Source organism: Leucoraja erinacea, chromosome 8 (assembly GCF_028641065.1).
Source record: "Leucoraja erinacea ecotype New England chromosome 8, Leri_hhj_1, whole genome shotgun sequence".
Taxonomy (NCBI): domain Eukaryota; kingdom Metazoa; phylum Chordata; class Chondrichthyes; order Rajiformes; family Rajidae; genus Leucoraja; species Leucoraja erinaceus.
The window spans coordinates 48,072,312-48,086,763 of NC_073384.1; the positions used below are offsets into that span (position 1 = coordinate 48,072,312).

Below are 14,452 nucleotides of genomic sequence, written 5' to 3' on the forward strand. Positions count from 1 at the left end.
GTACCATAGATGAGTACGTTGAATTGGAAGCCCAGATTCAAAACATTTTGAGGTGATGCAGGAAGTATACTGTGGATATATGTGAAGTTATCCAGTTTGGTAGGTTTAAAAACAAAAGACAGAATATTATTTAAATGGTGAGATATTGGGAAAGGGATCATGGTAGCCTCCTGCAGCAGTAACAAAAAAACAAACATGCAGGTACAGCAAACAGTTAAGGCAATTGGTATGTTGGCCGTTATGGAAGAGGTTTGAATACAGGCATAAGTATGTCTTGTGACTATTATATGGAGTCTAGGATAAACCACACCTGAGATATTGTGGGCACTTTTGGGTCTCCTTACACAAGAAAGGATATACTTGGCGAAGAAAGAGTGGTAAGAGTTCATCAGCCTGATATTCTAGTGTAGCAGGGCTGCCACGCTGTTTAACTTGGCTTGTATCCACCAAAGTTTAGAAGAATGAGAGAGGGTCTCATAGAAGATTGTCATGGGACCAGACAGGTTGGATCGGGTGAGGATTTCTACTGGTCAGAGAACTAGAACAAGGAGTTATAGTGTGCGGACACCGGGTAAAAAAAAGTTCGGACTGTGATGAAACTAAATGTCTTAATTCAGAGAGTGGAGAGCGTGTCTCGTTGCTACCGCATAGGTTGCTGAATATACTGAATATAGACAGTAAAAACAACACACTCCAGGCTTTGGTGATGCTGGACCTCCAAATCGTCTGGGTTATTGAATATTACTTCTATTAAAGACCCCGTGGAAAACAGAGCCAGGCGAGCCAGATGTTGGACTGTCGGGTTTTGTGAACAATCAGATAGAAGTGCAGGCACTTAGGTAAGGATTACAGATGTGGCAATGGAAGCAATTGCTTATCAATTTTAATATCCACGATAAAATAGCAGCTGTATTTAGTTTTTTTAGTTTAATTTAGAGATGTAGTGCGGAAAAACAGGCCCTTCAGTCCACCGGGTCTGCGCCGACCAGCGATCCCTGCACATTAACACTATCCTACACCCACCAGGGACAATTTTTACATTTACCAAGCCAATTAACCTACAAACCCGTATGTCTTTGGAATGTGGGAGGAAACGGAAGATCGTGGAGAAAACCCATGCAGGTCACGGGGAGAACGTACAAACTCCGTACAGACAGCACCCTTAGTCAGGATCGAACCTGGTTCTCCTGCGCTGCATTCGCTTTAAGGCAGCAATTCTAACGCCACGCCACTGTGACCACCATTAATGTTTTATTCTATACAGTGTCTAATTACTTACCGCAAGTAACATGGAAACACTCCCTAAGATGTTTTTCCCCCCCAAGTTACATGGATAGGATAGGTTTTGAGGGATATGGGCGAAAGGCAGGGAGGTGGGAATGGTGTAGATGGGACACGTTGATTAATATGGGCAAGTTGAGCCGAAGGGTCTGTTTCCACGCTGTATGATTCTATGTCTCTATGACTATGACTCTTAACATTGGCCTCTGCATTGACCTTTGCGACTGCATTGACCTTGGAGGCAAGAGATTGAAGGGGTATGGGAGCAGATAAATGTCCGCACTTGGGTAAATGCTGATGCAGACAGATTGGGCCAAATAGAGGATTTGCTAACATTTATGTCTGAACTTCTTGTGTTTTTCGGTTATTTTGTAATTTAACAGGATGAGCTCTGAAACAGATTGCATTTCTGCTGTCGCATTGGTGCAGCTGCTGTTGAAATTGGAGCTGGCTTGTGAAGTATTATGCATCACAGATGGCATATAAATATTGAGGATTTTCAAGAGGAAAGTAACAGAGCTATATCAGCATCTGCCAGGGAGGCAGCGATCGCTGTGCTTTGATCCGGGTTCCGGTATTCACGTGCAGTTGTGCAGCCTCTTTGTAGGAAAGCTGGCACATGACATGAGGTACGGATGGACCTTGTTGATTTAGCAATTTATTATCATTCCATTAGTGCATTAAAACACTTCTTGCTCCGATTTCCTCCCACACCCTGAAGAGAGGCGTTATATGGCAATTGTAAGTGAGCCTGACTCTGACATGTATGTGGTAGAATCTGAGGAGAGTTGATGACAATGTGGGAAGAATGAGTTAAAATGGTCACTGCCTTTTTTTTTTGTAATAAAAAGGACCTGCAGATGCTGGTTTATGTACCGAGGTACAGTAAACTGCTTTTTTTTTGCATGCGATCCAGTCAGTGAAAATACTATACATGTATTATAATCAAACTGTCCACGGTGGAGAGATACAGGATGAAGGGAGTAACGGTTAGTGCAAGATAAAATCCAGTAAAGTCCAATTAAAGAGTACATGTTGTCCTGTTTCATGTGGACTGAACTGCAGATGCTGTGTTACACCAAAGATAGACACAAAATACTGGAGTAACATTAGCGGGTCTGAAGAAGGGACTCAACTCGGAATGTCACCTATTCCTTTTCTCCAGAGATGCTGCCTGACCGCTGAATTATTCCAGCATTTTGTGTCTATCTTTGCTTTTTTCATGTTCAGACATGTTGGGATCCAGAACAGATTTCCATTCGAACAGTTGCTTCCACTGTGGGCAACTGCAAAGGGTTGCAGTTCAATGTGGTTAAAAGTCACTGGATTGGATATCATATTCTAATATTTCGGAGAGGCTTACAGAAAAGTGCAATACTCATTTTGTGAGGATTTTAGATGGATACAATTTATTTGTCTATCTTCATGCTAAAACACAACGTAACCAGAGGACTTAACAGTTAGAATAAGGAAAAATTATTTTTAAGATGCAAAGCAAAATATCTTGTTTTCCCTTTTGGGCTGAAGGTAGAAGGGGAGATGTAAGAGTCTGCAGATGCTGAAACCATGAGCAAAAAAACAGTGCTGGAGGAACTCTGCGGGTCAGTCAGTGTAGGGGGTTAAGAGGGGAAGGTCGATCAGCCATGATTGAACGGCAGAGTAGACTTGATGGGCCGAATGGCTTAATTCTGCTCCTATCACTGATGAACATCTGTAAAGAGTCTTGAATCGTCACCTGCCTATTCTCTTCACAGATGCTGCCTGACACTTTGATTGTTTTTCTGTAGGAGGAGAGACATTTAGTGGTAATGATGTACAGTAAATGATGTACATTAAATGACATGGACCTGGTCTGATTTGAGTGTGAATTACTGTCCTTTGCCACTTGTTCCACTCCTACCACTTGGCCATTCTAATGCCTCGCAGATTGTAGGCACATATGTGAGAAAGTCAATTATGGCTGCAGTACTCTATAATCGGGATCGAACCTGGGTCTCCGGCGCTGTAAGGCAGCGACACAAACTCTCTAGGAAAGCTAGGGTGTGACATGAGGAATTGACCTTGTTGATTGCCATAAGATTCCAGTTTATTTCCTGATGGTGGGAAGGTATTATTAGGTAATGTAGGACATCTCATGGATATTTAGAAATTTGACATAATTTTTCATTTAAAAGACAGATTAGTGAAATTGATAAAAAAGCGTCTGGCAACATGGATTTAAAACGAGATTTCATGATAGAAAGCCAAGGGTTATAATATTGCTTTTTAGATGGGGCGATGAAGTTTCTTCAATTCTCGCAGGGACCACGGCTTTCTCTTTATGTTAATTTGTAATGAATTGAATATAGCATGAAAGACAAAATCTCAAAATTTGCTCACCAACATTTTATACAACTGTTACTGAGACGTATGCACCGCACAATGTAATTCTTTTGCACAATCCACAAATGCACAGTCGTCATATTTTGACACCGTTTACAAAGAAAAAGGTTGTATGTCCAGTCAACATCCTGGAAGTACTAGAGTGCCCTTGATCATGCTCTGTCCAACGAAAACATGTGCCTTTTTCATCACGTTGTCTACCTATGTCACCACTTTTGGGGAATGATGTAATTGTTTCCCCGAGGTCTCTTTGTTCTACAGCACTCACTAAGGCCCTGTAATTTACTGTCTGTGTGCTAACCAGGTTTAATGATGTAATTCAAAGAAGTACGTTGAATCCCTGTGTAAATTTTGGTAAGTTGCTAAGTATTATAGCTAGGATGGTATTATGGGGTTGCCTGACATTAGAAATTAAAACAAAATCTTAATAATGGAAATACCCATTCTAATAAACTGAATTCTAATAGAATCAATGAAGAAAAAAAGTTCTGCCTTTGTCCCAGATGTTAAGTTTATCAGAATCTAACACATTAGTCTGCCTTCAGTCTTAACAGATGCTAAGAATGCACTTGCAGCACTTTTCATTATTGTTTCAGATTTTCAGTATCTGCAGTTTTGTATTCTTGATAATTTGTTTGTTTAATGCTTTATTGAGCAACATTGTCCATATCTCAATCTGAAATCAGTGTGAAAGTTGATGCAGTTGGCCCACCGAGAGGGGAATAAAGACAGACATGTTGGCACATTTTAACCTGCCATCCAGTTATTGCTGCTGGAACGTTCCTGTGCATTTGCTGGGTGAAGTCATCATTTGGCCCATGTGCCACTACGCTTGACAAGCCTGATAATTAGTACTTGTGAAACCATGTCTCGGCTCGTTGTTGTCTTTGGGGGTGGAAAAAGGAGTAAACTGCAGTGAAAGTTCATGATTTTTTTGGACCTCAAGTTTTTTTAAACATTTAATTTACTGGAAATGGTCTTTGTTAAGCCAGCATTTATTGGCCATCCCTAATTTCCAGTGAGTAGTTGCTTTCCTGGACCCTGGCAATACAAGTCTTAATGGTAACCTCATTGTGATATTTAGCAGGGAGCTCTTCTGGGTGGCACGGTGGTGTGGCAGTAGAGGTGCTGCCTCACCGCGCCATAGACGTGTTTGATCCTGACTACGCGTGATGTCAGTGGATATATTTTTTAGGCAGAGATAGACAAATTATAGATTTGAACGGGTGTCAAGGTTTATGGGGAGAAGGCAGGAAAATGGGATTTGGAGGCAGAGACCAACTATGATTGAATGGCATAGTAGACTTGATGGGCCGAATGGCCTGGTTCTACTATAACTTGTGAGTGCACCTTGAAAACAATACCAACAGTGGCCATGGTGCACCGTTGGTGGAGGGAGTAAATATTAAGATTGAGGGGTGGAGTGCCATTCAAACGGTCTACTGTGTGGTGTCAGGCTTGAATGTTGTTCGATGGAATATGATTTTTCATTTTACCAAGACAAAGTTAATGTCAATAGACAATAGGCAATAGCTGCAGGAGTAGGCCATTCGGCCCTTTGAGCCAGCACTGTCATTCAATGTGATCATGGCTGATCATCCCGAATCAGTACCCTGTTCCTGCCCTCTCCCCATATCACCTGACTCCGCTATCATTAAGAGCCCTATCTAGTTCTCTCGAAAGTATCCAGAGAACCAGCCTCCACCGCCATCTGAGGCAGAGAATTCCACAGACTCACAACTCTCTGTGTGAAAAAGTGTTTCCTCATCTCCGTTCTAATTGGCTTGCCCCTTATTCTTAAACTGTGGCCCCTGGTACTGGACTCCCCCCAACATCGGGAACATGTTTCCTGCCTCTAGCATGTCCAAGCCCTTAATAATCTTAAATGTTTCAGTAAGATCCCCTCACATCCTTCTAAACTCCAGATGTAATGTCCTGAATGTGTCAGCCCTCTGGAACCTGTAGTACCTTCCACAGATCACCTTTAGGAAGAGATAGTAATCTTTAATTCCTATGAATAGGAGGCTCTCAATGCAAATTTGAGACATGACTTGCTGAATATATGTTGGAGGAAGAAATGATAGCAATGTTCAAGAGGCATATGGACTGACAAATGAACAGGAAGGCAGATGCGAATAAAGTGCTGGAGTAACTGAGCGGGTCGGCAACATCTCTGAAGAGGTGTCTCGACCCGAAATGTCATCCATTCGTTCTATCCAGAGATGCTGTCTGTCCCGCTGAGTTACTCTGGCATTTTATGTCTATCTCGCGAGAACGTGGATAGGTGACATTTTGGCTCCTGACCCGACGTCACCGAACCACATTCTCCAGTGATGCTGCCTGACCTGCTCAGTTACTCCAGCTTTGTGTCCCTTTTGTGTAAACCAGCATCTGCATGAAGGCAGATGGGGTTAGATAACATGATTGGTGCAGATTTGTGATGCCATACTGCTTCGTTTTAGAGCCTTTTATTAGATTTGTAAATCATAGTTTTCCTTCAGAACTGTTATTCATTTACCTAAAAGCTATGGAAAATAATCTGCAGCAATAACCTCTGAATTTTAACTGCAGTTTCAGATTTTTTGTTTTTAATTGAGCATTATTTTCATTTTGAGGAGTGCTATATTTTATATTAAAAAAGTAAATAATATAAGCCTATAGACTTTAGCTTTAATGTTTAAGAAGGAACTGCAGATGCTGGAAAATCGAAGGTAGACAAAAGTGCTGGAGAAACTCAGCGGGTGCAGCAGCATCTATGGAATGAAGGAAATAGGCAACGGGTTAAAATATAAAATATTGAATTAATATATTTCACTGACCGCACAGTCACATTTGAGTCATATACATATTGAATCAACAACTTAGCAAGTACATCAATGCCTACACTTCCTTAGAAGGCTTAGGAAGTTCGGCATTTCCCTACAACTCTCACCAACTTCTACAGATGCACCATAGAAAGCATTTTATCAGGATGCATCACAGCTTCATTTGGTGAGACCAAATCTGGAGCATGGTGTACAATTTTGGTCGCCCAATTATAGGAAGGATGTCAACAAAATAGAGAGAGTACAGAGGAGATTTACTAGAATGTTGCCTGGGTTTCAACAACTAAGTTACAGAGGTAGGTTGAATAAGTTAGGTCTTTATTCTCTGGAGCGCAGAAGGTTAAGGGGGGACTTGATAGAGATCTTTAAAATGATGAGAGGGATAGACAGAGTTGATGTGGACAAGCTTTTCCCTTTGAGAATAGGGAAGATTCAAACAAGAGGACATGACTTCAGAATTAAGGGACAGAAGTTTAAGGGTAACATGAGGGGGAACTTCTTTACTCAGAGAGTGGTAGCGGTGTGGAATGAGCTTCCAGTGGAAGTGGTGGTGGCATGTTCGTTTGTATCATTTAAAAATAAATTGGATAGGCATATGGATGAGAAGAGAATGGAGGGTTATGGTATGAGTGCAGGCAGGTGGGACTAAGGGAAAAGAAGTTGTTCGGCACGGACTTGTAGGGCCGAGATGGCCTGTTTCCGTGCTGTAATTGTTATATGGTTATATGGTTATTAGGCAATATAAAAGAGTAAAGGTCCTGATAGAATTGCATAAAACATTAGTGTGGCCACAGCTGAGGTATCGTGTTGCACTGTAGGAAGGCTGTGATAGCACTGGAGAGGGTGATCACGAAATACACCAAGATATTACGCGAAATGGAAAGAGGAGGCCGATATTGTACTTGATGGAAGTATGCAAAATAATGGGAGGTATAGATGTGGTGGACAGTAAGAAACTTCCTCACATCAGTGTTGCCTTCAACTAAACATTTAGGGTAAGGAATAAAAGGTTTAGGGGCGATCTGAGAAAATGTTATTTCTCTCAGTTGGTGGTTAGAATCTGGAATGCACTGACTGGATGGGTGGTAGAGGAAGGTACTGTCATAATATTCAAGATGACACCAGATGAACACTTGACGGTCAAAGGGTGGAAGGTTATGGACCAAGTGTTCATAAGTAGGATTAGTATAGACAATTATTTGATGGTTTTCCATGGACTTGATGGGCCAAAGGGTTTCTTTCTGTGGTGTATGACTTTATGGCTCTTTGGTGTTAGTAAACATAGTATAATACAGATCCACCACCGATTTTCCAGCATGCTTGGTTCCAAGAGCCTTGCCAGAATATCTGTTCTACTGTATCAACAGAGGTCACAGCCTCTGAGAGGAGTCGAATGGGACAGAACAGTCCGCCTAGGCTGCTGGGGAACTGAGATACTGATACTAAAGTCGGCCTTGGTAGTCGGCTATGGGAACAGATCTGCCGGCTGGGGCTGGGCCTGAGTTCCAGAACCCCAGCCGCAGGAGTTCTAGAGCCCTGGCCCACTGTGCGAATTCAAATGAGGTTGAGATCGGCTGCATTTTCAGGCGCAATTCCGGGCGAATTTCAAGTGTGCTCTTGTAATTTTGTCCAGATTAAAGAAGATACCGGATCATCAGTTCACAAGTTCATAAGTGATAGGAGCAGAATTATGCCATTCGTCCTGTCAAGTATACTCCGCCATTCAATCATGGCTGATCTATCTTTCCCTCTTAACCCCATTCTCCTGCCTGCTTCCCATAACCCCTGACACCCGTACGAATCAAGAATCCACTGTCTTAAAATAGGTGATGGACCTCATTTATCATGTGAGATTTGTATATTTAGCAATTTTCATTTTTTTTAATTGGACAATTAATATTAATGAAGTAATTTCAGGAACCTATTTTAGTGATTGAGTACAAAGGAGCTGAATTAAAATGCACTAATTAATTAATGATTATTATTAGAGTGCATAAACTGTTGCTGGTTATTGTGTATCCTCTTACTATGAAGATCAGTACATCCTGTTAGTAATTTTCATTCTTATAACAGCAGGGAAACAGCTGTTCTTAAATCTGCGGGGATGCATTTCCAAGCTTTTGTATCTTCTACTCGATGGAAGAGGGGAAAAGAGAGAAGTGCCAGGATGTGTGGTCCTTGTATCACGGCTGTTTCCCCAAGGTAGAGCAAAGTGTAGTGTAGATGGAGTTGATGGGGGAGGCTGGTTTATGATGTAGAGGGCTGCGTTCACAACTCAGCAAATTCTTGTGATCTTGGGCAGAGCATGTTGCCCCACCAAGCTCTGGTGCATCCAGATAGAATGTTTTCTGTAGATATTGATTCAAGAGAATTTATTGTCATGTGTCCCAGATAGGACAATTAAATTCTTGCTTTGCTTCAGCACAACAGAATATTGTAGGCATAAATAAATACAGAACAGAACTGATCAGTGTGACCATATACCAATGAATATACACACATAAATAAACAGATAAAGTGCAATGGGCTATTTAACGATCACCTTTGTTTGAGTTGAGTTTAATAGCCTGATGATGGCTGTGGGGAAGCTATTCCTGAACCTGGATGTTGCAGATTTCAGGCTCCTGTACCTTCTACCTGAAGGCAGCGGGGAGATGAATGAGTGGCCAGGATGGTCATTCACGACATGCTGAATTTCCTGAGCCTTCTGAGGAAATAGAGGCATTGATGCGGTTTCTTGGCTTGTAGCATCAATTTGGTTGGATCAAAGCAAATTGTGAAGGGGGTGGGGGGAAGGATTTACAAGATGCTGAATTTAATATTTATTGCGCAAAACACAAAATGCTGGAGTAGCTCAGTGGCTCAGGCAGCATCTTTGGAGGGAATGAACATGCAATATTTCAGGTCGGGACCCTTCTTCAGACTGATTGTGGGAGGGGGGAGAAAGCTGGAAATGCGGTGGGGCTGGCACAAAGCCTGGCAAGTGATGTGTCATATATCGGTGAGATTGAGTGTACACTTGATGAACCTTTCGCTGGGCACTTACACTCAGTCAGTCTACGCAAGCTCCCAGTTGCCAAACATTTTAACTCCGCTTCCCATTGCCATACTGACCTTTCGGACTTGGGCTTCCTCCACTGTCAGATGAAGCCACACACAAATTGGAGGGGCAGCAGCTCGTACTTCACTTGGGCAGCTTGCAACTCAGCAGTATGAATTGATTTCTCTAATTTCAAGCAAGCAACTCCTGCATTCCCTCCCTCCCAGTTGTCCTACCTGTTCCACTGTTCACATCCTGGTATCCCTCTTGTTATCACACCTTTTCCAGCCAACAATGGGTCATATTGGGGTCCACCGTTCCTCTGGTCATCTTTTGCCAGCCCTGATTTGTTCTGGCCTTTACTTGTCTCCAGTTTATTTCCTCCTGCCACCCCCCCCCCCCCCCCCCCCCCCCCTAACCAACCTATACTTTTAGTCTGAAGAAGAGTTCCGAACCAAAACGTCACCTGTTCCTTTCCTCCAGAGATGCTGCCTGACCGCTGAGTAACTCCAGCAGTTATTATTACCTATTATGGGTACAGAACAGCCTGGCAAGTGATAGGTAGATACAGGTAGAGGGGATTTGCTTGACAGATGGATGGAAAAAGGCTAGAGATGAAAAAGGGTATCAGATATGGAGTGAAATGTGAAGCCAGAGGAAGGGAAGAAGGTAGATGAGGAATGGGGGAGGGGAGTGGGAGTTGGCGAGTGGGAGTGCTGGAAGCTGAAATTATAGCTTTGTAATTGACCCATCAGAAGAAATAAAGCACAGCGGACCAGATTGTGGGTGAGATTTGGAAGATTTTGGAAGGTAAATGTCCTGTGATCATTGGTATACACTCCAAGGCTGTGCCAACACAGGAGCAATGAAACCGAGCACAGCTGCTCGGTGATCTCAGCACTCTCTGAATACATTGAAGATGAATAATAAGCTATACATGGGATTTTTGATTACTGTGAGTGAATGGTTAACAAGGCTGTAATTTGCTGCAAAGAAATGGATAACATTGTGACCCATTGAAGTAAAACACAAAGTGGTTTCTGGATGTCAGTTGAGCCAGGCGATTAAATTATAGCCTTACACTCTTCCTGTTTGCATGTTCTCTGTTTATCTCCCTCTCTCTCTCTGTTTTTAATATTACATATTTTATCATCCCAAAATGCAAAAGCAAACTGCAGAGAAAATTCGGGTGTCATTACTAAAGATTATTGCCATGACTCACAGTTGAGACAATGACAGCTCCAAAGCATAATTATATATTATCAGTGCAGTGCAAACCCATCAAATCTCGAGGCTCTTTTCCTTGGAAGAGCGTGGGGCAGCTTCAGCATCTGGTGCATGAAGTGCCAACTTGATGAGGTTACAACACAGGGCAGCATACTGTATGTTGTCTTCTGTTGGCAAAACTCCATTTTAAAATCTTGCTACTTCCAGCTTTTCTATGGTGATGGACATGTTATAATCATCAGATGAACAAGACTCATAGAGCCATACAGCGTGGAAACAGGCCCAGTTTGACCACACTGACCAACATGTCCAATCTACACTATTCCCACCTGCCTCTGTTTGTCCCATATCTATCTAAAACTATCATATCCATGTATGTCTAAATTTTTCTTAAATGTTGTAGTAGTCCCTGCATCAACTACCTCCTCCGTCAGCTTGTTCCATATACCCACCACCCTTTGTGTAAAAAAGTTATCCCTCAGGTTACCATCAAATCTATCCCCCCTCACCTTAAACCAGTGTCCTTTGGTTCTCGATTCCCCTACTCTGGACAAGAGACTCTGTGCGTTTATCAGGTCTATTCCTCATAATTTTGTTCACCTCTATCAGATGCGCTCCAAGGAATAGGGGCCCAGCCTGCTCCGCTTTCCCTATAGCTCAGGCCCTCGAGTCCTCGCAACATCCTCATAAATCTTCCATTCTCCATCAAAGCTAAGGAGCAGCACAATTGGTCAACTTGTGGACTGCTGCCCATCAACCCCTGTGTTCCGGGTTCAACCCTGACCCCCGATACTATCCGTATGGGGCTTAAATGTTGTCTGTGACTCTGCATTTCCTCCGCATGCTCCTGTTTCCTCCCACACTCCAAAAACATGCGGGTTGGTAGATTAATTGGCCATTAAAATACCCCCAGAATGTGCGTTAATGGGATAATCTGAGGAGAGTTGATGGTAATGTGGAGAGAATAAAATGGGATTAATGTAGGATTAGTGTAAATGGGTGTTTGATGGGAACCTCCCCCTATCAAGAAAGAATCTCCAGATTCAGGAACAGTTTCTTCCCAGCTGTCATCAGGCAACAGAACCACTCTATCACCAACTAGACCTACCATTTACCTCATTGGAGACCCGAGGACTATCTTTATTGGGACTTTACTGGACTTTATCTTACACTGTGCGTTATTCCTTTTATCCTATAACTGTTTGCAGTGGATGGCTCAATTGTAATGTATAGTCTTACCGCTGACTGGTTAACACGCAACAACAAGCTTTTCACTGTTTACATGTGATAATAAATTAAATTAATCTGCGAAATTCTCTGTCACAGAAGGTGGAGATGCTGTGTCAATAAATATATCGGAAAGGAAACCGATATATTTATTAATGCAAAGGGTTATGGGAGAAGCTAGGAAAATAGTGGAGAAGCCGATGATATCCATGATTGTATTGAATGTTCAAGCTGAAGGGCCAGTTGGTACACTCCTGCTTGAACTTTTACGTTTCTTAGATCTTCAGCATCAATATCCCGGAGATTTGCCTTTGGCCAGAAACTCACCTGGATCAATCTGAAAAATTCCTTGACTTTTTCAGCTGGTCAAAAGGTGAGTGGCTCACCTGACCCTTGGGGCCTTCTTACCACTGAAAAAGCTCACAAGAATCATGAGGAACTTATCAAAAACTTTAAAAAAAAAGACACAAAGTGCTTTCAACATAATTTGTTTCCTTAAAAGCATTCCTGTATAATTATTGGTGGCAGACAAAAATGCTGGAGAAACTCAGCGGGTGAGGCAGCATCTATGGAGCAAAGGAAATGGGCAACGTTTCAGGTCGAGACCCTTCTTCAGACTCTGACGAAGGGTCGCAATCTGAAACGTTGCCTATTCCCTTCGCTCCATAGATGCTGCCTCACCCGTTGAGTTTCTCCAGCATTTTTGTCTACCTTCGATTTTGCAGCATTTGCAGTTCCTTCTTAAACAGAAAGTGTTTCCTTCGGATTGACTCATTTTTTAACTGCAAATGCTTGACTTTTAAACAAGTTCCTTCTTAAACAACCTGTATAATTATTTTCTCATTTCCAACATGAGGTTGCTTTCCTGATCATCAATTTTTGAATGAGCCACTGTATGAACATTGTGCCCCTAAAATGCCATTGTGTTATTACCTCAGCTTTAGAGACGTATTTGAAACATTTTTATTGTTATTCTCTTGTTCACCTTCCCTGCTTGGTGTGATGAGAGTGGATGTAGTGCGTTTTATAGTGAGTGGAGAAGGATTGCAAAAATCATTGTGTGTAGGAAAGAACTGCGGATGCTGGTTTAAATCAAAGCTAGACACAAAATGCTGGAGTAACTCAGTGGGACAGGCAGCATCTCTGGAGAAGGAATGGGTGATGTTTCAGGTTGAAACTGAGTTGAGTTACTCCAGTATTTTGTGTCTATCTGCAAAAAGCATTTATATTTTGTGAAACATTTGTTGGTTGTATGTAATTTTTCGATACCTCTTTTTTTTTGTTAGGTTCACGCTCTGAATATCTTGAGGGCACTGTTCAGGGACACCAAATTAGGCGAAAATGTCATTCCCTACGTGGCAGACGGATTGCAAGCAGCCATCCTTGGGTTTATGTCTCCAATATGGGCAGTAAGTCATAACCTTCTAACATTCTTTGCAAGTTTACTAACTGGATCTTTTCCAGAGCTAATGTAATCAAAAACAAAATGGGCAATAAGGGAAACCAAAAATGCATAAAAGTCCTTAATGTCAAAGGCTATTGAGATATATATTTCCCATTTTGTGTAAATGCTTACGAGGGAGACTTTCCCATCATCGTGGTATGATGAAAATGGTTCATGTGTTGAACAAGGCAGCAGTCCTTCAATACGATGGGGAGAGGATGAGCTGTGCAAAGTTGAATTTGTTTAGTTTAGTTCAGTTTAGAGATACAGCGTGGAAACAGACCCTTCGGCCCATCGACTCGCACCGACCAGCGATTCCCGCCCATTAACACTATCCTACACGCACCAGGGATAATTCACACTTATACAAAGCAAATTAACCTACAATCCTGTACTTCTTTGGAGTGTGGGAGCAAACTGAAGATCTTGGAGAAAACCTACACGGTCATGTGGAGTACGTACAACCTCCTTACAGACAGCACCCATAGTCAGGACCAAACCCGGGTTTCTAGAGCTGTAAACGCTGTAAGGCAGCAACTCTACCACCGTGCCACCCTGGCTGTTATAGGATTTGACTGTTATAAGGAGTATTCCAATAACGATGAGAAGTGAATGTACTCAATTGTGTGTAAACCCACCTGATAATGTCAAAGCTAAAATATATATTGCATTCCCTGGCAAATCAGCTCTGTGTATTGGACCTTTGCATCCTTTTTCCAAATGAACCCTATTTTAACAATTTAAATAATGTACAATCACATTAACAATCAATGCACAGAGGTGGTGGTTATGTTATAGGAATAAATTGTTTAAAAAAACGCATCAAACCAGGACGGTTGGCATGAGTTTGTTGAATGAAAGTTATATGAACCTGACTTGATTGAAATGTTTGAGAAGTGAATTTACGAAATGGAAGCAGACCCCGAGTCCTTGAGCCTTCTCTACCATTTGATAAGAGCATGCGTGATCTAATTACGGTCAGGGCTGCATTTTCCTGTCTGTATCCCATAAACCTTGACACCAATA

General features: G+C 42.1%; 1 protein-coding gene across 1 annotated transcript in view; it reads left to right on the forward strand.

Moving 5' to 3' along the window:
- Positions 1-14,452, forward strand: part of thada (THADA armadillo repeat containing) — a 334,005-nt gene that overhangs the window by 76,565 nt on the left and 242,988 nt on the right. Inside the window, exon 24 of the mRNA XM_055639660.1 lies at positions 13,269-13,391. Coding sequence (XP_055495635.1) covers positions 13,269-13,391 — 123 coding nt within the window. The remainder of the gene's footprint in view (positions 1-13,268; positions 13,392-14,452) is intronic.